The sequence below is a fragment of the Larus michahellis genome, chromosome 1 (assembly GCF_964199755.1).
Source record: "Larus michahellis chromosome 1, bLarMic1.1, whole genome shotgun sequence".
NCBI lineage: Eukaryota > Metazoa > Chordata > Aves > Charadriiformes > Laridae > Larus > Larus michahellis.
In genome coordinates, this window is record NC_133896.1 from 127,569,726 (window position 1) to 127,594,008 (window position 24,283).

General features: G+C 44.9%; 1 protein-coding gene across 9 annotated transcripts in view; it reads left to right on the plus strand.

Annotated features, from left to right (window-relative positions):
* The window catches only part of NDP (norrin cystine knot growth factor NDP), a 58,984-nt gene that overhangs the window by 25,942 nt on the left and 8,759 nt on the right, over positions 1-24,283 (plus strand). Inside the window, exons 1-5 of one of the 9 annotated variants that reach the window (XM_074603403.1) lie at positions 4,190-4,329; positions 5,145-5,285; positions 6,234-6,359; positions 17,981-18,037; positions 18,720-19,074. In XM_074603403.1, the coding sequence (XP_074459504.1) occupies positions 18,901-19,074 (174 nt within the window). In that variant the 5' untranslated portion in view covers positions 4,190-4,329; positions 5,145-5,285; positions 6,234-6,359; positions 17,981-18,037; positions 18,720-18,900. Of the gene's footprint in view, positions 1-4,145; positions 4,330-4,594; positions 5,286-5,512; positions 6,360-17,980; positions 18,130-18,719; positions 19,075-24,283 lie in introns of those variants that run through there. The other 8 variants (XM_074603394.1, XM_074603409.1, XM_074603435.1 and 5 more) reach the window with 8 other exon arrangements.

Consider the following 24,283-nt stretch of genomic DNA (forward strand, 5'->3'; position numbering starts at 1 on the left):
TCGCAGAATCGAAAACTCTATCATTTCATGGTCACTGTTCCCGAGACAGCCTCCAACCTTCACATCCCCCACAAGACCTTCCCTGTTTACAAACAACAGATCCAGCAGGGCACCTTCCCTAGTTGGCTCTCTCACTAGCTGTGTCAGGAAGTTATCCCCAGCACATTCCAGGAACCTTCTAGACTGTTCCCTCCCTGCTGTATTGTATTCCCAGCAGATGTCCGGCAAATTGAAGTCCCCCACGAGGACAAGAGCTCGCGATCTTGAGACTTCTCCTAGCCGTTTATAGAATATTTCATCTGCCTCCTCATCCTGATTGGGCGGTCTATAACAGACTCCTACTCCGATATCCGCCTTGTTAGCCCTGCCCCTGATTCTTACCCATAAACATTCGGTCTCATTATCACCATCATTAAGTTCAAAGCATTCATAACACTCCTTAACATACAGGGCCACACCCCCGCCTCTCCTTGCTTGCCTATCCTTCCTGAAGAGCCTATAGGCATCCATGGCAGCACTATAGCTATGTGAGTCATCCCACCACGTTTCTGTGATGGCGACTACATCATAATTATCCTGCTGCACAATGGCTTCCAGCTCCTCCTGTTTGTTACCCATGCTACGTGCATTAGTGTATAAGCACTTCAGCTGGGCTACACAACCTGCTCATCACGGCTCTGTGGTGAGCGCGGGGGAGCCTGGGTGTGACTAATGGCAGGCAGCGACTTTTTGTTAGGAGGGCAGAGCAGAGGCTTTGTGCAGGGGGATCACTCATGCTGGCCTTCCCCCTCCTGACAGCCGCCTGCCTCTTTCACACAGACCTCTTCAAGCCACTGTTCATCCAAGATCTCTCCCTGATGTACTGTTTTCCTTCTCAGACTCTTGATCTTGTCTTTTTTAAGCACCGATACTCCAACATCATTTGCACCCTGTAGGCAGCACGCCGCAGGGGAGCCCTGTCTGACCGGCTCCTGCTTCTTGCTGAAGGAGCCAGCGGGACACCAATTTACGGTCCTGCCGCGACCACATTTTCAAGTCAAACTAAAGTCTGAGTATAGTCCACGGGCAATATGTCTTTCTGACTTCTGTGATAAAATGAATAAGCAAATAGTTCAGATCTGATTTTTACAGTCTTCTCCATAGCAGCCTTATTCTCTAGGTGAAGGGAGCCTTGCTGTTATAATGGCATATGTGTAAGGCACTGAATCAACTTTTCCAGATACCGTGTCATAACAACACACATTCATGGATGCATTTAAACACTGAAAGAAGAGGCCCATTTAGGTTATGCATTTAGGTATTTAAATATCCTTGAAAAATGAATCTGAGGGAATGCACAACAGGGTGACAGAAGAGATGAGAAACACTGAGTGCCTGAACAGGCTTTTGTGCCACTTGGTTCTACGCTGATGTATGTGGGTATGTAATTCTATTTATTGGGAATATAATTTACCTAATACTTATTTTGATTATTAAAATGATAGAAAAGACTTCCTATAAAAAACTTCCTATAAAAGTTCTGGGTACCTCTCCTCTGCACAAAGTATATATTCATTATATAAGTATTATGTTGCTTGTTACTGTAGACTATCATTGCAATACTTCCACTTCCTCTTACATTCCCAACTACGAAAGGAATACTGATAGCCAAGCCCCAAATATAAACCACCCTTTACCAATTCAATAGTGGAACAAAGCATCGTCCTTCCCTGGACCACATTCCTATACATCGTACTCCCTCTAACTGCTCGCAGCAATAGTGCTCGTGTTTATGTCTGTGCGTGAGTATATAACTACACTTAAAAATGGTCCTTGCATATGTACTCCAGTCATGGTCTTCGCAGACACCACCAGCACAGATACCAAGTAGTGCCTGTTCTGGCAGTACATTTGATGATATGGAGGCCTGTTGTCCACCATCTCAGAACGTAAAAGTTGCCTGGGGAAGACTACAAAATGGCAGCACTGGACAATCCTTCAGATGGAAACGAAAACCCGATTTTCCTGCAAAATTCTGAATGCATTTCACAACGTGCACACGATGGAGAGGTGAAATCCTGCACCTTTGAGGAAGCAACACAGTGTTTGATGGTGGCGAAAGGGCAAACAATTTCAGTCCCACTGAATTGCAGGTAATGGTAGTACAATGCTTTTTTCCGAGGACAAACATGAGTCTTGTCAGTCATATGGTGGTGGAATAAGGAAACCTGTGAATTAGGGTTGCAGGTCTGCAACACATTTCATGAAGATGGAACGAGGGAGGCTGGCAGAACTCCAGGCAGAGGTGGATCTCCATCTCTTCAAAATTACAGCCTTAGTCCTTGAGGGAGGGATTTATCTCACCTGGTTTTATCTATTTAAAAAAACAGATATTTAGTCCAACTGAGTCAGCAGAATACCTTTGATTGTTCACAGAGAGAAAAACTGTTATTGATGCTGACCTGAAACTGTCTTGAACTGAAAGTAATTTGGGATGGAGACTCTTCATTTGCTGCTGGGAGAGCCTAAACTTAGTGTTCAGGCAACTACCATGAAGTGAGATAAACTCCCTCTGAAGGGAACACAGCTTAGAACTGATGGAAGCAGGATACCTGAGATCTTCTGGAAATCTTATCTAATATCTGGGGTCAACTCAGATGTCTAATCATCTTTGAAAACTGAGCTCTGAGCTCCTGTGCTTTCTGCTTTTATTTGTTTCTTTAAAATGACTGCTTTTATGGGTGGGATTAAGTGACAGTTCTTAAGAGAGGCTGAAGATTTATGAACAGCTATGAGAAAGTTATGGGCCGTAGTGTTCTTGAGGTGGGGGAGGCTGCATTTGATACTTCTACTTTTGTGGTTGTGATCATGTGTAAGTTCATTCAGAAGGCCACAAATGAGAGTGTCTGTTTATAAGTCACCAGCCTGTGAGGTCAATTACCTGCCGATTAACTCACACTTACTGCCAACACAGTCTTTAAGCTAAAGATCAAAAATTGAAAGCCCCTTCCAATTTTTGAAAAGTTTCTAGTCCGATATCTGCAGATTTTTCTGTATTAGGAATTTGTAGTGGTGGCAGCAAATCCCTGAGCACTACTTCTCAAAAATACCACTGTTTGAGCTATTATTGATAATTGTTGAGTACTTAAAGTATGCTTAGCACCAAATGAATTATTAATACAGATATTGTTGCCTCTAGATGATGCAAAGATAAGAAACCTAAGCTGCACCAGTAAAACCTTAAGCATCGTTTTCAGTAAGGACCATGAGTAGGCTATATACTGTCTCCTGGAGGATGTGATCCAGGAGCTACTTAGACAGGCCTTTGTCTTGCACATGGCAGGTCCTTAATGCAAGCAACTGGAGCAAGTGAGCCACATTCTTGCCCATGGAGAAAGCGAGAGACAATCTGGCAGCGTAATGACCAAAGGGCCAATAGTCTTAATTTTAAAAGAGGGTGTTGGCTAAATTAAAACACATCGCTATGTGCAGTCTATCTGTTTAAGTTAAGCGTAGTACCGGAGCATCGGTGACGTTTCAGCCCACAGCTATGGCGAGGCAAAGATGCTGGTGAGCTCTGCCGTCATCCACCCTGGGTGACTGCGGAGGTGTCTGCGAGGGAGGCACAGAGAGCTGGTACACATGTGGTTGGTGAGAGAGACCCGGGGCTGACTTAAAAGGCAAAACACTGTATGTAATGTAAACACTGAATATGAGGGGAAAAAACGTGCAGCAAAACTCACATCCTGAGGATCTTGGTCCTAAGTGGGTCATTTGTTTATCCCACCAGCCAAAACCTGTCTCTGCAGCAAAGCAAGCCAAAGAATGTCTCCTTTATTGTTTCCGTGATGCTTACTCATCTACAAGCCATTCCCCTTTTAGATTATTCTATTTTTAAGGCATAATTTCCATCTGTTCTTTGATCTTATACCACATAAGACATTTAGCTAATAACATCATCCATCAAATACCAACTTTCCTTTAGAGTTCAAACACAATCGACACAAGACCCCGTCCATCTGCTGGCCAGTGCTTCTGAACAGATCCAGCTTGTGAATGGCCAGCTATGTCGCCTATTTTTTAATTAACCGGCTAAGGTCTGTGCTTCCCGTAATGCCGCAGGACGACTAGGGGGCACTCCAAAGGGAAGTGAGACATGCTCCTCTGCGGAAGCGGAGAAAAGGCTTTGGTGCATCCAGAGCTGCGACGTGCTTGTTGTAGTTGGGGTTTTCCAATGGATGGAGTCTGCCTTCAGCCCCTCAGGGAATTAATTGTTGCATAAAAGATGCAATATTTATATAAAAGGTTTGAAGGATAACCGTTTTCAGACTTGGCATTCTTCAGAGGAAGGTGGGTAAAGCAGAAAGATAATGTTTGTTTGAAATCTTAAATAGCTCTGCTTCTGTGGGCAAATTTCTGAGTTCATTTGAGAGAAACTTCAGGATTTCAGGGCAGGTTATCTGCAGCATTGGAATTGCAGATTTGCAGATAAGTATTTATACAGAAAATGCCTGTCTGCTTACCCAACTGGAGAGCCAGGGAATGTCAGATGATTTAGGTGACCAATTGTAGTGAAGCAGCACAGCTTGAATTAAGGATATCTGAGATCAATCACAGTTAAAAAAGATCTAAGAAAAACCTGTCAGAAAAAAAGGAGATTAATGAGTAATCCAGGTAAAAGGTAGTTTTTCTATGGATATTTTCCAAGTACAAACAGATATGCAACATTTTAAATCATTACTTTCAGATCCTTCACTTAGCTCTGTTACCTTGCCTCTCAGTGGTTTGCTTCATCTTGCACACAGTGCATTTTTTTAGGAAGGAATTTGATTCAGGATTTCTATTCCACTGGCTTACATATGCCACAGCGTACGTATCTCCAGATCCGAAACAATAACAACAACAACAACAACAACAACAAAAAGCGCCTACATTTCCTTCTATTTCCTGGCTTGCCAATAATAAGAAGTCCCTGCAGAGGGGAGCTTGGCTGGTGGTGTTTTGTGATTTCTCAGATAACAAGAGCTTCACATTTCTGTGGAATTCCCATTTGCCAGCGAGCTGCTGCTGCCGCTGCCCTGATTGATATATGACTGCAATGGCACTTTTCCATTTGACATTCCCTCTCTCTCTCTCTCCCTCTCCCTCTCTCTCTTAAACAACAGCCCTAACTTTTGTGTGTTGCAAATATAAAAGGCAAGCCATGTGACAGAGGGACAGAAGAACAAAAGCATTTGGAAGTAACAGGACCTCTTTTTAGCTCTCCAAAGAGTGTGACGAGAGGAAGGAGCGATGCATTTTTAAAGGTAAGCACACAAATATGAGATTCCTACAGATTTTGAGCATTACATGGACTTAAACCGAGTGCTTAATCTCTTTATCTGACAAACACACGTTCCTCTTGTACCATTTTTTAAATTAAAATGTGTTGATATGGAATCGACGCAGCTCTAGTACCTGCGTCTCCTCCTCCTCGTGTTTTTAACTGTATCTCCTGTCTGAAGGATGCCTGTGCGTAGTCAAATAGCTACCCCAGTGTGCTTCTGAGCGACTTGGTTAAACATCTATTCTTGTGAGCGTGCCGGGCTCATGTCTGCAGCTCTGCGCTGGTCCTAGCTGTAATGGTTTTGGAGTGAATGGACGTGCTGGACTCTGCCCTGAATTCATCGAGAGAGCGCCGGTATTGCCAGCACCCTCCTTTGTCCCATTACAATAGGGTTCTATGAACACAGGCAAGCCTGCTAGTTTAAAGCTGGACTGTTTACTTTTATCACTACTTACGCATGCTGTTCCCTTGCCAGTCATCTGCCGGAGTGCTCGGAATAATTTGAAACAACAGGCAATATTTATTTCTAGCTTTGTGTGTCATGCTTCGCAGGAGCACTCTTAATTTGCACATTATTATTTAGCCGAACTTCTGGGAAGCTTTACTATGGACTGGACAGCACTGGTTATGGATTAGGGCAGATTTAATATGCACTCTTGATTGGCTGAAGCCTATGAGGGAAGCCACGGTGTTTGCCTTCGCTGTAACACCCGAGGGGTATATTTAGTAGGTAGCCGACCCCGTCAGCGCAACGCGTAATGCAGCGTGGCTGTGCGGTTGGGAGCTGACACGGGGAGGATGCTGCAGGACCCCATACCGCCTGCTGAAGGGGAGAGGGCGGCTCTCCTCGTTCCCCGGCAGATCATTTCGCCGTGTGTCAGCCTCAGAGGCGCGAGCGTAACTGTTCTCTGTGTCTTTGGGACAAAAGGAGAGTTTCACTGTACGAGCCCGGTGGTAAAGTGTGAGTGTAGTGTAACTGCGAGGCGCAGGAACGGACGCTGCCCCGAGAGAGCCCGGCTGAGGAAGAAAGCCCCGTCTCCCTGCTAGGATTCAGGTGAGTGAATGCATCCCATAAAAGTTCGAATTAACGGGTCCAGTAGCAAAAACCAGATGAACCATGTGAAGAGCGATCTCAGTACTACTGCTGTAGTGTCAGTAAAGCAGGCTCACACAGAGCGTGTGTTGAGGGGCGGTAATTTTCTTATGGCAAACCTGAATTTGCAAGACGGTGTGTGTGGACTGGCTCTTGTGGGACTGTCAGGCAGATTTCTTATCCTGCCCCTCACGTTCATTTAAATTTCTCCCATAGCCTCCCCATAATATATCTTATTTGTTTCTGCCTGGGGCAGATGGCATGACAAGTAACTTGTTAAGGTTTCTGCAGCTCTTCAAAGTTGAAAAAATGTTTCCTATATTGTAAATGTTGCTAACAGTTCCTAAAGCTTTGTAACTGTCCCCGGGGGCTGAGAGGTGAGAACTCTGCGTATTGGAAAAGGACAGGCAAATGATTATTTAAAACCAACAGTGGAGACAAATTTAATTCAAATCAGTTCCTCATTGCAAAGTTGTTTTCTAAGAGAAGCAACCCAGCTGCCTGGTGGGGTCAATAAATGCGGAAGTACTAATCACAGTGCTATTTCTTGTCCCTTCTCAAAAGAACATCTACATTTTAGGACATCTATTTTTTTTTTTCTTTTGAATTACTAATGATGCTTACGTTTTCTCGGGCATTGGACCTTACTCATATCTGTGAGCAGTTATACACATGAATAATTCCCTTGACCTAAATAGAACTATTTGGTGAGTAATTACTTACCAGCTTGAATCAGGGGTTCCCAATGTGGCTTATATATACACTGGCATGTTCTTGCTGGAATAATGAAATCTTATTTGTGATTCTGGTATTATAACTAGATGCTTTAAGGTTTTCCAGTTAAAAGCAAATGTGGAAGGAATAGACATTGCAAGCATACAAAATAATATATGATTTGATTTAGTGAAGGGATATAATTAGAAGCGGCTGCTGATTACTCTAGTTACAAGCTCAGATCTCTACCTGAAGGTGTCCCATGCAGGTTTCCTGGGTTTGTGCAGCACCTGGTTTTGATCAGATGCATGTATGCTGATGATTCCCCCTTGCAGAGCAGGATACTTGTTATGGACAGTCTTGTGCACAGTTTGCAGTAGCAATACCCCAGCTAGCTACCTACGCATGGCTGATCTCCACAAAAGCCATCTGCCCCACTGGAACAATCCCTCACGTGCCATCGAGGCTTGTGAAAGCACTGCATGTTCTTCCTTGAATTGCCAGGATTGCAATCTCTTTTGCTCAGGTGGGAGGGTAGCGATACACCTCCTTGGGGGATGGCATCGATGCCTGTGGTGACTCATTTGACAGGGAGTTCTCCTGCAGTTGGCTTCATTCCCCATTTTCCCTGGGGCTGACTGTGTCCTCTTCATGGCTTATCCACTCTCAGATGCACTAGGAAGTGCTCAAGGTTGTTCTTGGACCTTGAAGAGAGTTGACTCTCTACAGTGCAAAGCTTGCATAAAGCCACTGAGACATTTGTTTTTGCAACAAGTCTGGCAGATTATTTGTTTAACTGAAAGTAGAATGAAAAACCCTCCCCTTTTTCCCTCAAGTACTACCATTGTAATTACAATTATAAATATTAGATAATTATATTACGAATACTACTAATTCCTCTGCCTCTAATATCCTGCTGAGTATGAGGAGACACTTGTCTCTATGAGTTTTAGAAAGGTTTTGCTACATAAGACCATGCCACAGTCCCATGTTATTTGAGTAATCCACCTCTTGAGCGTGGCTGGAAGCGGCCACATCAAAGACAGACATAGAGACCCCGCGGCAGGCAGCTACGGGGTAACTTGCTGTGGCGAAGGATTTTTCCCTAACCCCATCAACTGAACTCTCAGAGTCCTGAGAGTTTACAACCCCTTCCAAAAACTCTTTAAAAATAAAACCCTTACAACTGTAACCCTCCCATACATAACAAGTCCTTTTGCTGAGCCCAGCTAAACTTTTGCCCCCTGTGATATCTGGTTCCACCGGATCATTGTCGGTTGTGTAAACATGTGTTTCTTTTCATCAGTGTTAAATGTTCAGCCTCGCAGCTCCCCTGCCCTTCTCCATGTCCTGGTATCTCGGGATGGGGTGAACAGTGAACAGCCATGCCCAGATCACCTTTTTTTTTTTTTTGTCGTCTTGCTTCCCGCTCAACAGCCCTTTTGCTGAAATTCATCTCAATGGCAGGAGAAAGGTTCAGCCAGTGCCAGTGTTGGGTGCCTGGGTCTCCTTGGCCAAGAGCACCCCACTTCACCCATGCTTCTGTGCATGCGTACGAAGAGATGCTGCAGTCTCCGCTGACTATGATCAGCTGTTATTTCCTTTTTATATGTGTCAGTGTGGAACATATTAAAATTTCTCAGTAGTGGTATGTTAGGAATCCCTCTGATGCCCCACCTCTAACTTAGCAGAACAATAAAAGCAAGGTTGTAGTAAGCCTTTGAGCAGCTGGCCGTCTATATATTCCTTCTTTTTTCACATAATCTAATTCAGACTATTAGCTGGGGCACTACCACTTCCAGACACCATCAGTCCTTGTCCTGTTTGCTGGAATTTCATTGCGTGGCACGGAGATCCTTTCTACCACAGACGAGCGTAGCCTTTCTTCTGCTGTCAGGGTATCGGGCCGCTGGTGCCATGGAGACACCAGTCCTAGGAATTCCACTGCATCTCTATTTTTCAGCTTCTCTTTGTTATTTTTCTATTTGCATCAATCATTGTTACGGCTTACGCTTGTCACGTTTACGTGCTTATTTTTACTGAGGTGCAAACTGTGTCGGTCCAGCAGTGCGGAGGCAGCACAGGTTATGTTGCCCTTTAAGACATGTGAGTTGAGGATCTGAGTTAATGCCTCAGCTCTGGTTTGGCAAAGGTTAAGCATACCATGGCAGTGACAATCGCATTACTGTCATAGCAGCACGGCTCAAAGAGAGTGGGACCTAGGGGAACGCTGTTCCCCTTGTTAGAAGACATAAAATTGTTACCATGAGCCAAATATTTATGTTCCCTAATTGTCAGAGGCCGAGGTATATGAATGGGGGTCTGAATTTTGCCTGTGTATAAAAAGAGAGAGGATTTTTGCCTCTAGGGTCAGAAAGGAGGGAACATCCCCTTCCATCATGTGCTGTCTCCAGCATAGATAGCCCTATCTGCTGGTCCCAGTAGCAAAGACATCTTTGCTTAGTATGAAAGAATAAGAAACCCATTCCTATTCCTGCATCAATTGGTAACTGCAGACCTTTGAGTTCTCTAGAAAATATGTAAAAGACAGAGAACAAAAACCACACACCTGCTTGAAACACACTCCAACTGGTAGAGGACACATGCCCGAATGCCCTAGACCTCTCAGCAACTTGTAATTTGGCCAAGAGTCATTTTGCCTCATGTTGGGTCATAAGACTAAAGTAGAGGTAATTACTGAAGCAAATCCTATAGCTAATGCTCGGCTGAGAATATTTGCACTTTAGCCAGCAGCCACCCTTGCTGGTTTGCCTCCCGAGAGGGATGGGCGACCTTACTTAGACAGCTCAGCTCTGCGCCTTCTACTTCACCCGGGGGAAAACTGTATTCTTCTCAATTCCTGTCCCAGACTCAAGACCATGACTACTCCAGTATTCAGTGAGACACAAGAATAAAGAAAGAATCCAAGGCTGGCATCACCTCGCCATTAAATGCCTCTACTAGCTCATTAGAGAGCGATCCCATACATGCCCCTAATCAATCTATTTAAAGTTTCCTGGAAGCAGGAAAAGGAAAGAATAAAAATACAAGCGCTCTTTTGTCCACCAGCAGTTATTCTTTGCGAGTGTATTAAAAAACCTTTTCTCCATGTTGGCCTGTGCCTGTCTGCTGGCAGGGCGCCAGCCCGCAGTACCCACTAGAGTTTGTTATTTCAAGTGCCTCGCAGGAAAGCACCGTGAGCTCCCCCTCTCCGAGCTACCTGAAGGACTGGAAATGTTCCTGGAAACTTCAAAAGGCGAGGGAAGCTCAGCCAGCTCGAGTGCCGTTCAGCTTAATTTGTTCCACCTCATGCACCGGGTCCCCGCTGCGTGAACACTTACGGGGGCCTTACATGAGCTGCCCCACCGAAACCTGGGAACTGGCCCCATGCGGGCTGATCCCGTGCGTGCTGATGCCCCCAGGGGTGCTTGCAGCAGTGCGTTCTTCTATTATATTTGCTGCAATTACTACGTTGTTTCTTGCGCTTCAAATACCACGGCCTTCCTATTTTTTTTCAGTCTGCCTACAGTCACAGGTATTCATCTCTTGAAATATTGAAAGACTTAGCAAAGCCTCACAGCAGAAAATGATGTGCCATCAGCGTGTTTGACGTTTCTGACTGCTCAGAGGCCGTGTCCGTTTTCCCTTCTTGGTTTTTACGGGACAACACTCTGCAGTTGCTGGCCAGCAGGGCGTAGGACAGTGCAGCCTCAGTAGAACGAGAAGAATCACACAATCAGCGAAGTGTCTATCTTGGAAGGGACCTTTCAGATCATTGAGTCCAACCATCAACCTAACACTGACAAAACCCACCACTTATACCGAGTCGCTAAACACCATGTCTTCCTGTCTTTTAAATACCTCCAGGGATGACGATTCCACCACCTCCCTGGGCAGCCTGTTCCAGTGCTTTGATAACCCTTTAGGAGTAGAAATTTTTCCCAATATCCAATCTAAACCTTCCCTGGTGCAACTTGAGGCCATTTCCTCTTGTCCTGTCACTTGTTGCTTGGGAGAAGAGACTGACTCCCACCTCTCTACCACCTCCTTTCATGTAGTTGTAGAGAGTGATAAGGTCTCCCCTCAGTCTCCTTTTCTCCAGGCTGAACAATCCCGGTTCCCTCAGCCACTCCTCATAAGACTTGTGCTCCAGACCCCTCACCAGCTTTGTAGCCCTTCTCTGGACTCGTTCCAGTATCTCCATGTCTTTCTTGTAGCAAGGGGTGCAAAACTGGACACCATACTCGAGGTGGGGCCTCGCCAGTGCTGAGTACAGGGGGACGATCACTTCCGTAGTCCTGCTGGCCACATTATCCCTGATACAGGCCAGGATGCTGTTGGCCTTCCTGGGCACACTGCTGGCTCATATTCAGCCAGCTGTTGACCAACAGCCCCAGGTCCTTTTCTGCCTGGCATCTCTCCAGCCACTCCTCCCCAAGATCTGCTTGCCTCCTGTGGACACCCAGATCAAGAGGGTGAAGACCCTTCTTTTGAGCATGTTTTCCTTTCTGTTGCCTTTTTCCTTCCCCTCTTCTCATGCCCACCAGCTGCCACCAGCCCTTTCCAGGAGTGTGTGTTACTCGTTCCCCTCCTCGCAGGCGCCCGCTGCCCTGCAACCTGCTGTGTCATGGGTGGATGGAGCTCCCTGACGATGGGCAAGAACATTCCCCTTGGTGTCAAAGGGGACAAGCCTCAGCACAGCTGGATATCAGCAGTGCAAACGCTCATTTGGCACAGCGAGGCCTCGAGGAAGCATTTCACTTATTTAGACCTGTAAGGATCTCACTCAAAATATTTAGTTTGGTATTCGCCCTGTCTCGGGAGGGGAAGAAACCTGTTCAAATGCTGGACGGAGGCATTTCACAAACAACTGGAGTTCCCTGTGTTCACCTGCTGCTTCCCGGCTGCCGCGTGGCCGCTCCGTGACTCTGTCAGGTGTTTTGAAAGGCGGCTGTTAGAATGGAGTGGGGATTTTGATAGCATATATAGGAGGCCAGCCACCTCACTGCTGGAACAGAAATGGCCACAGCAAAATAATGAGAAGACAATTACATTTATTTTCAGAGGTAAAACATATGCTAGAGGTGATAAAGCCTCTGAGTTGATTCAACAGAAAGTAGTATCAGGCACAGCATCTTAGGTCATGTCTCCTACCAGATGAACTGTTCTCTTAAGCTGCTCAGATGGTCACTTGGATGATTTTGTCCCACAGCACACAGTGCTTCCCAAGCAGTTCCCGGGCAGGATGCAGGCAGTTGGGTGGGCTGGAAGCCATGTGAGTGCTGTGGAGGCTGGAGGAGGTCTGGGAACAGACCACACCATGCCATGTGTCTGCAGGGCTGGAGAGCCGCTCCAGGGGGGTCCCAGTAGAGATGTGGCCTTAGAGCAAGACTTGAGCTGTGGACGCGCAGAACAACGCGTGGCTTCGGGAGAGGGGTACCCCTTCACAAGGCTAGCCCTGGCCAAAGGGCAGTCCAGCTGCTGCTGTCAACTGGGAGCTGTGGTCGAGCGTGGGGCAGCTCTGTACACAGGGTACTTCCAGCCAACTGCCCAGCTGAGGCCTTGGCGACTCATTGCAGGAGCAGAGAAAATGGTTCCCCAAGTTCCCTGAAAGCACAGATCCGTTATTCAGGAATCCTGGTGATGGGTTGCCGTGGGCCATGCTAACACTGTGGCCAGGTGGTAGCAGCAGGGACACCACAGGGTTACCCCGAGACTGCAGGATGTCCCCAGCACAGACTGCTCCTCCTCCTTGCCTTCCCTTCCTCAACCCCTTTCATGGCCTTTATCATGGCAGGGGGGAGTTTAACCCTGCAGAACAAACCCTGGTGTGACCTGGCAGTGTAGTTTGCCCAACACAATCGTTTCCACCCGAGTCCATATCTTGGAGGACAAAACCCCCAGATCCTCATCTTTCTGGCCTAAACTTTTCCAGGTTAGATAAAGTTCTTGAGAAGTCTGTTTTGATCTTGTAAAGATCTTTGTGGCCTTTTTGTCAGAACAGCAGCAGCCAACTACCCACACACACTCACGTGTATATACACATATATGGTTAGTGACAATGTTTAAGGCCGGAGTTTGGAGAAACTGAGTAGTCTTGTAACTCTTCTGTTTACATAACAAATTCAGAATGAGGGAACCACATGGTAGGATCCAAGTAATTGTGTTTACTAAATATGCACAGCATGCAAGGCCAGGCTTAGTTATATATACACACTGCTGCTCCAACGGGATTTTGGCAGCCTCCGAAACATAAAAGGCATTGAGTGACTTGAATTGTACCCTCATTGTCAAGCAGGAGGCTCAAACATGGAAAATGCACAGCAAACGAAGGCCAAGCTGAATATACGTGCATGCCTAATTCCAGGGGCTCGGGAGTGGGGAACAGCTAAGTAGAAGTACACCATAAATGAGCTTTTCCATTGCTCCCTTCCTACCTTCCAGGGTAAAAGCAGTGCAGATCCAATAGACCTTTGGAGAATTGCTCAGCTCTTTAATTTTTCCAAGATACATAGCAAAAAGGGATTTTCTGTTTACGTTCTCACAAAGTGACTGGCTAAATAATTCCAGATGATGGAATTTTCTTCTGTCCTTAAAGCAAAACAAAACCTTAACCTTCACCACTCTCTAAATGATATTACGACTACGATAAGAAATCTTTATTTCAGCATTCAAAAAAGCATCTAATAACAAAATAAAGGTCAAAAAATAACCCTAACTCTGCCCCTATGTCCATGTGCAATACAGTTTTGGATTGTATGTTCACATGGTCTTTCTTTGGGATGTCTCCTATTTTTCCCTGCAGTTTTTAGGTATCAGCTGTAGCAGTTTTAGGTAACAGCTATAACAGCTTTTAGCATGTTATTTATGTCTCTATGAGTTCCTGAAAACTAGATATATGGAAAGAGCACTATCAGCCTGTAGCTAACAACACATAATGCCTGTATCAGTGAATTCTGAAAGCTGTGATTTTCGCCCACTGTTAGGCCACATATTTTTGTAGCCAATTTTCAGCCTGAGAATATGAAGTCACTTTTTGCATCTTTTTCTTTACAGGATGCTGTAAAGAGAAAGCATTTTAGCTTCCTTTTTGTTAGTTTGGCAGTTGAGCTGTTTAGCACAGTTTTGCACATGAAAAGAAACTGAGGAAAAAATAGCTTAAATAAAAGAAAAAAAGTCTATGTGAAAGTGTTCATTTTTGATTAAAAAAAGGTGTATTTTCCAAATGAAACAAAATGTCATTGTAAGTACAGCTGTAATGATTAATGATTACAGGTGTACTTGCTTCTGGTTTTGGACAGAAGGACAGACTGGAAGCTACATATGTCACTCCTGATATCATGTACTGTCTTGAATTTTATAATTTCAGACAGCTTTTCAAAAGGAATACAATCTTTTTTTTTGAAAAAAAAAAGAAAGAATGCTAATTTAAACTGAAATGCCATTGCACAATATCAGCTGGAAATGGAAAATGTCATGTCAACATACTTCCTCACGTTGATGTACCTGAGCGAAAATATTTTTACTTTTTTTACACAATCAAAAATCTGCACACTAACTTCGATATGTTTAAATGTCCCTGTGAGACTTTTTCCCATATATGTGAATATTTTATAGATAGATAGATAGATAGATAGATAGATAGATAGATAGATAGATAGATATACACACACACATACACACATATATATATGTTTTATATATTTATGCTGGTCAAACTAAAGGGCAAGAAGGAAATGCATGGGCAGTGGAAGCAAGGACAGGTATCCTGGGAAGAGTAGAGGGATGGTGCCCTGTTGTGTAGGGATGGGGTCAGGAAGACCAAGGTGCAGCTGGAGCTGAACTTGTCAAGGAACACAAAGAAAAATAAGAAGGGCTTCTACAGGTACGTCAGCCAGAAAAGGAAGAAAAAGAAAGCGTAACCCCCGTTATGAGCAAGACTTGTGAACTGGTAACAACGGACGAGGAGAAGGATGAGGTACACAACAACTTTTTTGCCTCAGTCTTCACTAGCAGCCTCTCTCCCCACACCTCTCGAGTGGATGGATGGCAAGGCAGGGACTGGGGAGCAAAGTCCCTCCCACTGAGAGAGAAGATCAGGTTTGTGAGCACCTGAGGAACCTGAACATACAGAAGTCTGTGGGACCTGACATCCCAGAGTCCTGCGGGAATTGGCTGATGTAGTTGCCAAGATGCTCTCCATGGTATTTGAAAAGTCATGGCAAAAGACATGAGCCGGCATGGTGCACTCACAGCCCAGAAAACCAACCATATCCTGGGCTACATCAAAAGCAGCGTGGCCAGCAGGTCGAGGGAGGTGATTCTGCCCCTCTACTCTGCTCTGGTGAGACCTCACCTGGAGTACTGCATCCAGCTCTGGGTCCTCAGCACAGGAAAGGCATGGACCTGTTGGAGTGGGTCCAGATGAGGGCCACAAAAACGATCAGAGTGCTGGAGCACCTCTCCTCCGAGGAAAGGCTGAGAGAGTTGGGGTTGTTCAGCCTGGAGAAGAGAAGGCTCTGGGGAGACCTTGTAGCGGCCTTCCAGTACTTAAAGGAGGCTTAAAAGAAAGATGGGGACAAACTTTTTAGCAGGGCCTGTTGAGATAGGACAAGAGGTAATGGTTTTAAACTAAAAGACAGTAGATTTAGACTAGATATAAGGAAGAAATTCTTTAGAATGAGGGTGGTGAAACATTGGCACAGGTTGCCCAGAGAGGTGGTGGATGCCCCATCCCTGGATACATTCAAGGTCAGGTTGGATGGGGCTCTGAGCCACCTGCTGTAGTTGAAGATGTCCCTGCTCATTGCAGGGGGGTTGGACTAGATGACCTTAAAAGGTCCCTTCCAACCCAAACTATTCTATGATTCTATGATTCTCTTATTCTCTATATAGCATATGTACTTGAAAAACACACGTATATACTTCACATAGGTATGTCAGGAGATAGTGGCACGTGCAAGTAGCCCGGTGTTGTCTGCAGTCCTGCTTCCAATGCCTATACACTCATTTTGCCAGTATGACTATTAACAACTGTACACAGTTTTTTCTCAAAAGATGGCTCACATTTACCTCCCCGGTCTCTCTTTTTGCTAACAAATATGTGATAACAGTACTTTTTTCTTCTTTCAAAGTTTTGTTACCAAAGCCCCGTTACATTTCTTTGCTAGGGAAGTGTCAGGGCAATTTTAGAAGATTGAGAAAGTGTTAGTACTTTTTGTATTGTGCTGTGCTTATCCTTAAGAAGGTACAGACGTCTTCCTTTTCTCACATTTTTCCCTGCTTCTTTCCAGCTTTCTCACAGTGTTTTCATGAGGCAGACTCTATGTCATCCAATTATTTCCTGAAGAAAACTAGAGAGATAAGCCTTTGAAAACTGAGCCAGGACTCCAGATTTCTCTCACTGTATTAAATCATACTGATCAAAACCATAGAAAGATATAGAAGCATGAAAGTAACAGTGGGACAGAGAGAGTGGAAAATGGGGATCCCTGGACGTAATACTACATGAGATGAGACCGTCCAATATCAAGTAAATTTATTTGGACAGAGAGGGAATTACTGGGTGTGTAATACTGATTAACGATGTTGGAGAGAGACCTTGCCAAGCAGCGTGTTTTGGTCAGCCTCTTTATAAAGGATAGGAATGTAGGTAAAAGGTTAAATAGATAAAAAAAAAAAAAAAAGTGCATCACTCCTCCTGTTAGCTAATCCTTGGGCATCATCTGCATGAACCGGAGTAGTACAGTTCACTTCTGGGAAGGAGTCTGTCCCAGCTCCCATGACCAAGAGATTTCTTTCTTACCCTGCTAAAATGTTTGGAGAGGTATTTATTGACATGAATGAGACTATGCACAAATGTATCTGAGACCCTAAGTGTGTTTTAAGCTCCTTATACTGCAAAGACATGTCGCTTTTTTTAATGCCATATCCACTGAAAAACATTTGCTTGAGGAAAATACACCAGGTCATAGGTCAACCTCCGAGAAAAAAATATATTATCTATTAAATCCACAGTCACATAATTTTTCCTTTCCTATTTAGGCACATGGACAATAGTTCGAAACCCAAAAAAGGGCTTTTAAAAGATGTCTAATGCACAGAGCATCCCTAATTACATTTCTTCCCAGCGTGAGACTTTGTATGTCACTTCGGCCCGACAAGTCCCGACTCGCAGCTTGGATGAACTCTGGAAGTGTTTCTCACTGCTATGCGCTCCTCTCACAAAAGCGTTTGAGCAAGCTACAGAGCAACACACAAATCATCAAGCACTCTGGTGGGGAGGCCTCGTAATTTCAGGCTGTTTGGGAGATGAGTATCAGTCGGTTTAGAGTATCGCCAGCAAACCAGAAAACAGTTTTGAAAGAGGTTTGTATAAGGCAATAAAGGCACACATCAGCTCTTGAAATAGGGAAGAGGCTCTGGGGGAGCGTTTCTGCCTGACCAGGGAACCGTTTTATCAGAAGTTTCTTCAGGAAGTCCTTGCGCTTTTGACTTTACTTATGACTACCATTTGCTTCAGCAGGTTATATTTAGATGGATAATACACAGCTCTTTCAAGCTATAGCTGTTTGTAGTAAAAGCGAAATTAAATCGTCCATTTGAGACTACAGGCTTTGTAAGAAGGATCCAGGGGCTGTGATGAAGCAGCTCAGGGAGGTGCCCTCCTTTCCCTGCTGGCACAGAGCTCTGGGCAGCATTTCGGGGGCTGTCCTGTGCCTGTTTTCTGGGGCGTCTCCTGGTCTCCAACATGCACCAGAAATGCAGATGCCTGGGTGGATATCCATGTGACTCGACCTGCATATATTTTTTTCCCAATTGATAGCTGGGAGGTACTTGGAAATTACGGAATATGATGTATTTTTCAGATGCTGCTCTTTAATTACTGGGGAAGAGACTGACACTGAGGAAGTGCAGCCAGACGAGTAAGCAAGCAAAGCATGCCCACCTGTGTGCGCGTGAGTTGGGAGGGCAGGCCAGCCCGAGACCTAGGTGCAGATCCCTCCATGCAGTGCAGGTCAGCCCTCAGCAATCTTCCTGGGGAACCACTTTGCTCATGCCCGGGCTCAGACCTTCAGCATCCCTCCATCCTGGGGGCGCCCCTTGTCCTTGCAGTGCAGGGGTTGCACAAGGCCGACGCGCAGCCCCTAGAGCTGGGGGTCAGCCTGCCTCCAGCCTTTCCGTGTGTTGCCTAGGCCAGAAATTCCCATCTGTAATGCAGGAGGCAGCCTAGCTTTGCTCTCCTTTGACACTTTGAGTGGATATACAGTCCTTTCAATTTGCAGAAATCTCTGATGTGTTACTAATCTCCAGTTTTGAGGGGAATCCATTAGGGACGTTACCAAGTGAAAATGATTGGCATTGCAGCACTTGTGATGCTAAAAGTCAAAAGGTTCTCCCCAGTAAAATGATAGAGCAATGCTTAAAGTTACAGGGCCTTGACTTCTCCTTCTGAATGCCATATTCTCTACCTACTGTGGGAAAGATGCTCACTTAGAGCGTATATTTTGGCTAGCAAAAATCCAGTGTGCCTTAATATTATTTATGTCTGTTTTTCTCGAGAGCTCTTTTTGGTCAGGATTGTGATTTATGTTGTTTTTATTTCAGCTACGCAGGAGATTCTTTGACGGATTACGATCTCAGCAAACTCCAACTCGAGAAGAAGAATGACAGCTAAGAGACTTAAACCAGACTTTTCACCATCCTGGAAAGGAACTGTCTGCCCGTATTTGGAGTTTTTTTAATACTCTACCTCCCTCTGCTGTTATCAGCGAGAAGTTCCTCGACAATGGGAAATCATGTACTTGCAGCTTCAATTTCCATGCTCTCGCTCCTGGCGATGATGGGAGACGCAGACAGTAAAACAGATAGCTCCTTCATGATTGACTCCGATCCCAGCCGCTGTATGAGGCATCACTACGTCGACTCCATCAGCCACCCCCTCTACAAGTGTAGCTCAAAGGTAAGGACTTCCCTCACCCCTTTGCAGCTTGTCAGAGTTGTTAAAATGAGCTGTTTCGGGTGATTTTTTTCTCTGCACAAATTCCTTATTACCAAAATCCAGCTGCAGGGACATACAAATGTTGAGACATCTGAGTGAGTACATCAGAACCGGGGCTGGAGAGAAAGGCTCTTGACTCTCTTTTCACCTTTTCAAAAGGAGAAACACACCATGATGGTGAAGCTAACGTGCAGTAAATGAAAAGATTCAAAGGAGGATGTTGGGGTCTTAGCCACCAGTGCCAAGGAGATGGACTAGTTTGAAAGTTTAGATCATCCCAGTCACCTCTTTCTTCAAGTGAGTCTTTAATCTGGAGCATATAAACTTCCAACTTTTGAGTTGAAGTACTGAGATAAAGAATCAAGCTGTAAAATCGTAATGAAAAAAGACTGTGAAAAACATTGCTAATTTTTTTTCCCTCCCATTTAGTTTCAAGGCCTTTGTTTTCATGCAGAATGACAATTGGATGTTTACTGTAGGGCTGAGGGGCAGAAGGAAATACAAGATTGCCTTTCATTTGAGATTTCAAGCCAGAAAAAATTTGTGTCAAAATGGCTTAGCAGCCTGCACATGTAGCCTACAGTCATTTATTTCATTGTGTGGAGAAAAAGAATGGGGAAAAACAATAAGGAAAATCCTTCTTGGTCCCTTTTGTCTTGTCCTAATGTGTTCCAGCTGAGTTAACCCAGTGCATATTCAGATGTACGGTCTCTGCCTGGAACATCCCTCTGTCCTGCAGAAAGTGGCTTTGCCTTATGTATCCACATCCCTGGATCAAGGAAAGGCAACAGCTGCCAGTGCCAACGCTTTTGCCAGCCCTCTGTTGGGTAAGAGAGCGATGGGAGGCTGGTGGGAGATCAGAGGCTTTTGCTCTACTGCTCTTGAATTCAAACAGTAAAATTATGCATTAATTGTGGTTCAGGAGAGATCTTTTGTTTTGCTCTTAGCCTAGATGAGACCTTCTTACCATCTGGGAAACATCCAGCTTTAATGTATAGAACTGCAGAGATGCATCTGTCTGCGCAATATTGATTTTATTGCAGTTGACTCCAGTGCGAGGCAAAGCTAAAAAGTGTGGGTGGAGTGGGTGGGTTTTATGTCCTGGCAGGGGGGTGCTAGCAGCACTCCCCTCCCTGGCAATTCAGATTGCCTATTACACCTGAGAAGCCATAGCTACTGCAATGGTTTAGTCCAGGAGGGTGATATTTCACCCAACTGGCCCTTGCTCTTGGCTCCCTGCACTGCCAGAGAACAGCAGGATCTGTGGCACGTAACATAGACAAGATGCTATGTAGCCCCCAGAGGCCCTTTGGTCTCCAGCTTTGGGTAGGATCTCCCCCTGCCCCTCTACACGCAGGAGACCAAATGAGGAACAGGTGATGACTGCACCAGGGTGGTGAGAAATGGAGGGTATAACTACCCTGAGCTCTCTGCCCCACACAAAAGGGGACACAACAGATCCCAGACCAGTCCTGAGGCAATTCAGTCCTGGAGGATGAAGGATGGGGCTTGTCTGGCCCGGGGCCAAAGGGTTGCCATGTCCTGGTCTCTCCTTTCCCGATGGCCATCATCTACCTGCCACCATTCCCCAGCTGCAGTGGGTTCCCACAGCACGTCTTTGCCTCCATTTGGCCCTGCATCACCGCTGGCTCTCCTGTGGTCACTGCCACAGCCAAACCCTCCTGCCCCTGGGCCAGCTGGGCACTCACCCCAAAGCTACTGCCCCAGCACTGCCAGCCTTGCAGCTCCACATCATCCTGCCTGTCCCGCAGCCAGCCTGTCCCTCACCTCCAACCACGCTTTTCTTCTGTGCTTCCTACACAGCCCAAGGAAGGAAGGAAGGAAGGAAGGAAGGAAGGAAACCCACCAACTACTCAACTCCTTACCGTCCCTAATGACAGAGAGAAGCAATCAGGCTTTTGGGAGTGGGGCTGATGGAAATGAGAACACAGAATGCATTGTAATGAAAACCATATTATTTCAAAACTGAGCTTTGAGAAAAAAGATGTTGACATAAACATTTGTAACTCTGACTGCAAAGATGTCAGTGACTTTTTTTAAATCAAGCCTTTAATGGAAATCATGTTTGAAAACATTATCACATCTCTTGGCTTCCCAAATTCCACAACGGTTTCAAGAAGAGTTTTTTAACGATACTGCAAGTTGTATGGACTTTCTCATGAAGTGGAAAATGAAAACAGTTTCCATACAAAGTGAAATAATTTTGACATTTCCTAGAAAACTTCTCTCTGTTTGTTAAATCAAGGTCTTTTTTTTTTTAAGGTCTCAGGGATCTGAATCATCCTTCTGGCTTCTGTTCTGGATCTAGCGTATAAACACAGACCAATATTAGACTTGCTAATGAAAATTAGACGTAATGTCTGTTCCTATATATATTGTGATAAAATATAAACAAGTCAAAAAAAGGAAGGTTCTGCGGGCGTAGCTGTGGGAATTGTGGTACTTCTTGTTTCCACTGAGTTTCCATTGTGAAGCTTGGACCAACAATTGATGTCAAGCAGAGACTTTGCCCTTTTTTGGCATGATATATTGGTTCCACCAAGCCATCCTTTTTCACCCCATATGTTTTCCCTTTTAGTGCAGCATAGAATTACAGAAGTTAAAAATGGCTTCAGAAATTGCAAGGCATATTACATTTGCTGTCCGTCTTGGTTAAAAAAGGATTATGTCCATCGTGCTTCTCTGTGGAGGCTGCCAGTTGTACCCACATGGGAAGCAGTTTTGTTACGCTTGGAAACATCCACCCAATATAATTTAATCATTAAAATCCCTCTTGCTTGTGACCTCAGACAGATGTTGAAAACAGGTTTCCAAAGCCTTCGGAAACGTACTCCATTATAGTAACAGAATGTATAACAGAGACACAAAGGAGGGATGGAAGAAGGTCATTTGTTCCTGAAAAACAGTGTTTTCCTTTGACTTCAAGGAAACATTTGTGTCAGCTAATGAGGTATTGCCCTTCTGACCATATTGGATTCTGCCTGACCCACTGGTCTTCCATGTGCTGGATCGCCTCACCGCTGCAGTCAGAGCCTCCTAAATTACAGTATTGGCTGTCACAAGCGCTTCCTCCAGATGTGCCAGAAGCGTGCTACCACTGACAGCCTCGCACTGAAGAATCCAGCCCAGAGAGACACGGACCAGATGAAGAAAGATTTAGCAAATGTTTGCAGACGTTTGCTCACGAGGTAGCTCAGGAGATTTTCAGTATTGCTTGCTTGTAGCCAGGCCGCGGATACTGCGTGAAAGTCTGTTCTCGTGAATCTCAGCCCATCTGCTTTTGGGGCTCAGCTTGTTGCTGAGGAGGACTACAAACACTGTTAATATCAAACCAGTTCACAACTTCTGAATTTCCAGAATGCAGCTCAAAGGATCAGAGTCAAATATTGCCTCAGATTCAGTTTGGTCTCTTTTGTGGCCACCCAGACACCTATGAGACTGCTGACTTTAAGTAAGAAAACCTATTTTTCCCTAGCTGCTCATACATGTGAGACTTCCCACGGTTCCCACGTTCTAGCACGCTGTGCTTCCGGATCCAGCAATGCAAGGTGACAGGCACAGGCTCACATGTGTGGGGGACAAGGGGAGCCATGAGGCACGCGTATCAGGTTATAAAATACCCACATGTTTTTACTATATATACCCTCACTGTATTACTGTGCTATTCCATCATAGCATTACTAATTATTTAGGCGATAATCTCTATTGCGCTACAGTATACGATACAATAAGCAGCTGGTGTGATTGACTAAATGGCAAAGCAAAGCTTTTGAAGTACGTGCTATTTCCAGCTCATTTGCACACCTGCCAAAATCCACTGCTGCTGTTCTGGATTTACAAGGAGGAGGAGATTAAATTTTGCTGAGGACTTCAGGTTAATCCAGAAGTTTAGAAAGCTATCAAAGTGGGAAATCTGATTTTTTTTTATCCTGCAAGCTTGACTTGATACCCATGGTGCAGTGCCATTGTAAAATAATACAATGTAATGCAAAACTAGAGCATGAACCCAATGTAACTTTACATGATATGAATACTGACCGTACTCTTATGAAAAACGAAGTAGCCAGCAAAACTGAAGATTAAAACTAGAATCTCCTCAGAACAAAACATGTTTTTAAAGACAAGGCTTGCTAAGCAATTATAAATGCAGTTCCACATTGAAGAAATACTGACTGTTTTTGCTTTAGAAGGCTTGCTGTTCATAAGAAATGTATTCAGACACAGATATTGTCACATCAGATAATTCTACTCTGTAATTACACTGTTGGAACTCTTAATCCTTAATCCTGTTCCTCAAGGGCTGGTTTGGTGTTTTCCTGGCATTTCTGAATGTGTCTGCAGATACAGGAGCGCATGCGTGCCATAAAAAGTCCCTAGAGTAACAGTACCAGAGTGACTACCTGTTCTAGCTCCAGAAGCATCAACAATTATACGTCACCTGCATCATACAGCAATGTGTGCCGTCATATTTGGGCTGAAATCACTGAATCATGGAAATGTTGGTTGGAAGGGACTCTGGAGGCCCTCTGAACCTCCCAAAAAGCAACTTGCGGCCATTGCATGTCCCCCGTTGCCACTCCTGAGGAGCGTTTCGCCCTGTGGTCTTTGCAACTGCCCTTTGAGCAGTTGCCAGCCACTGTCGGATTGCTCCTCCCCTTCCCCTTCAGCCAATTCATGGGCATAGCCTGTGACAGAGTGTTCTCACAGTCCGGTGAACTTGGTCAAAGTGGGGGACCTAACAAGACCTGTCAAGATGCCAGGAAGGAAACTAACTTTTAAAAATGTCCCAATCTGCTGTGTTTCCTTTGCAATACAGGCAGCGTTAGGTACCTGTGTAGCTCTTCTCGAGCTGCCTGCGGGCCTGTCACTGTGGGAAGTGAGTTTTGTTTACCAGAGGACAAAAGTGGATCTTTATCTGTCAGCAACGGGGTGCCAGCTCTGTAATAATTGTCCCTTTCCCTGTTCTCGTATATACTAAAGATACCAGTATTAAAGAGTTTGACATAGCTGATACATCTAAAGCTGGGTTGTGGCTCAACAATACACTGAAATTTTTTTCTCGCCATATTACTACTAACAGCTGAAGTGAATTTGCTTATGAATAGGCAGCATCACAGGAAAGGGACCATAAATTTATGCTACGAATCAT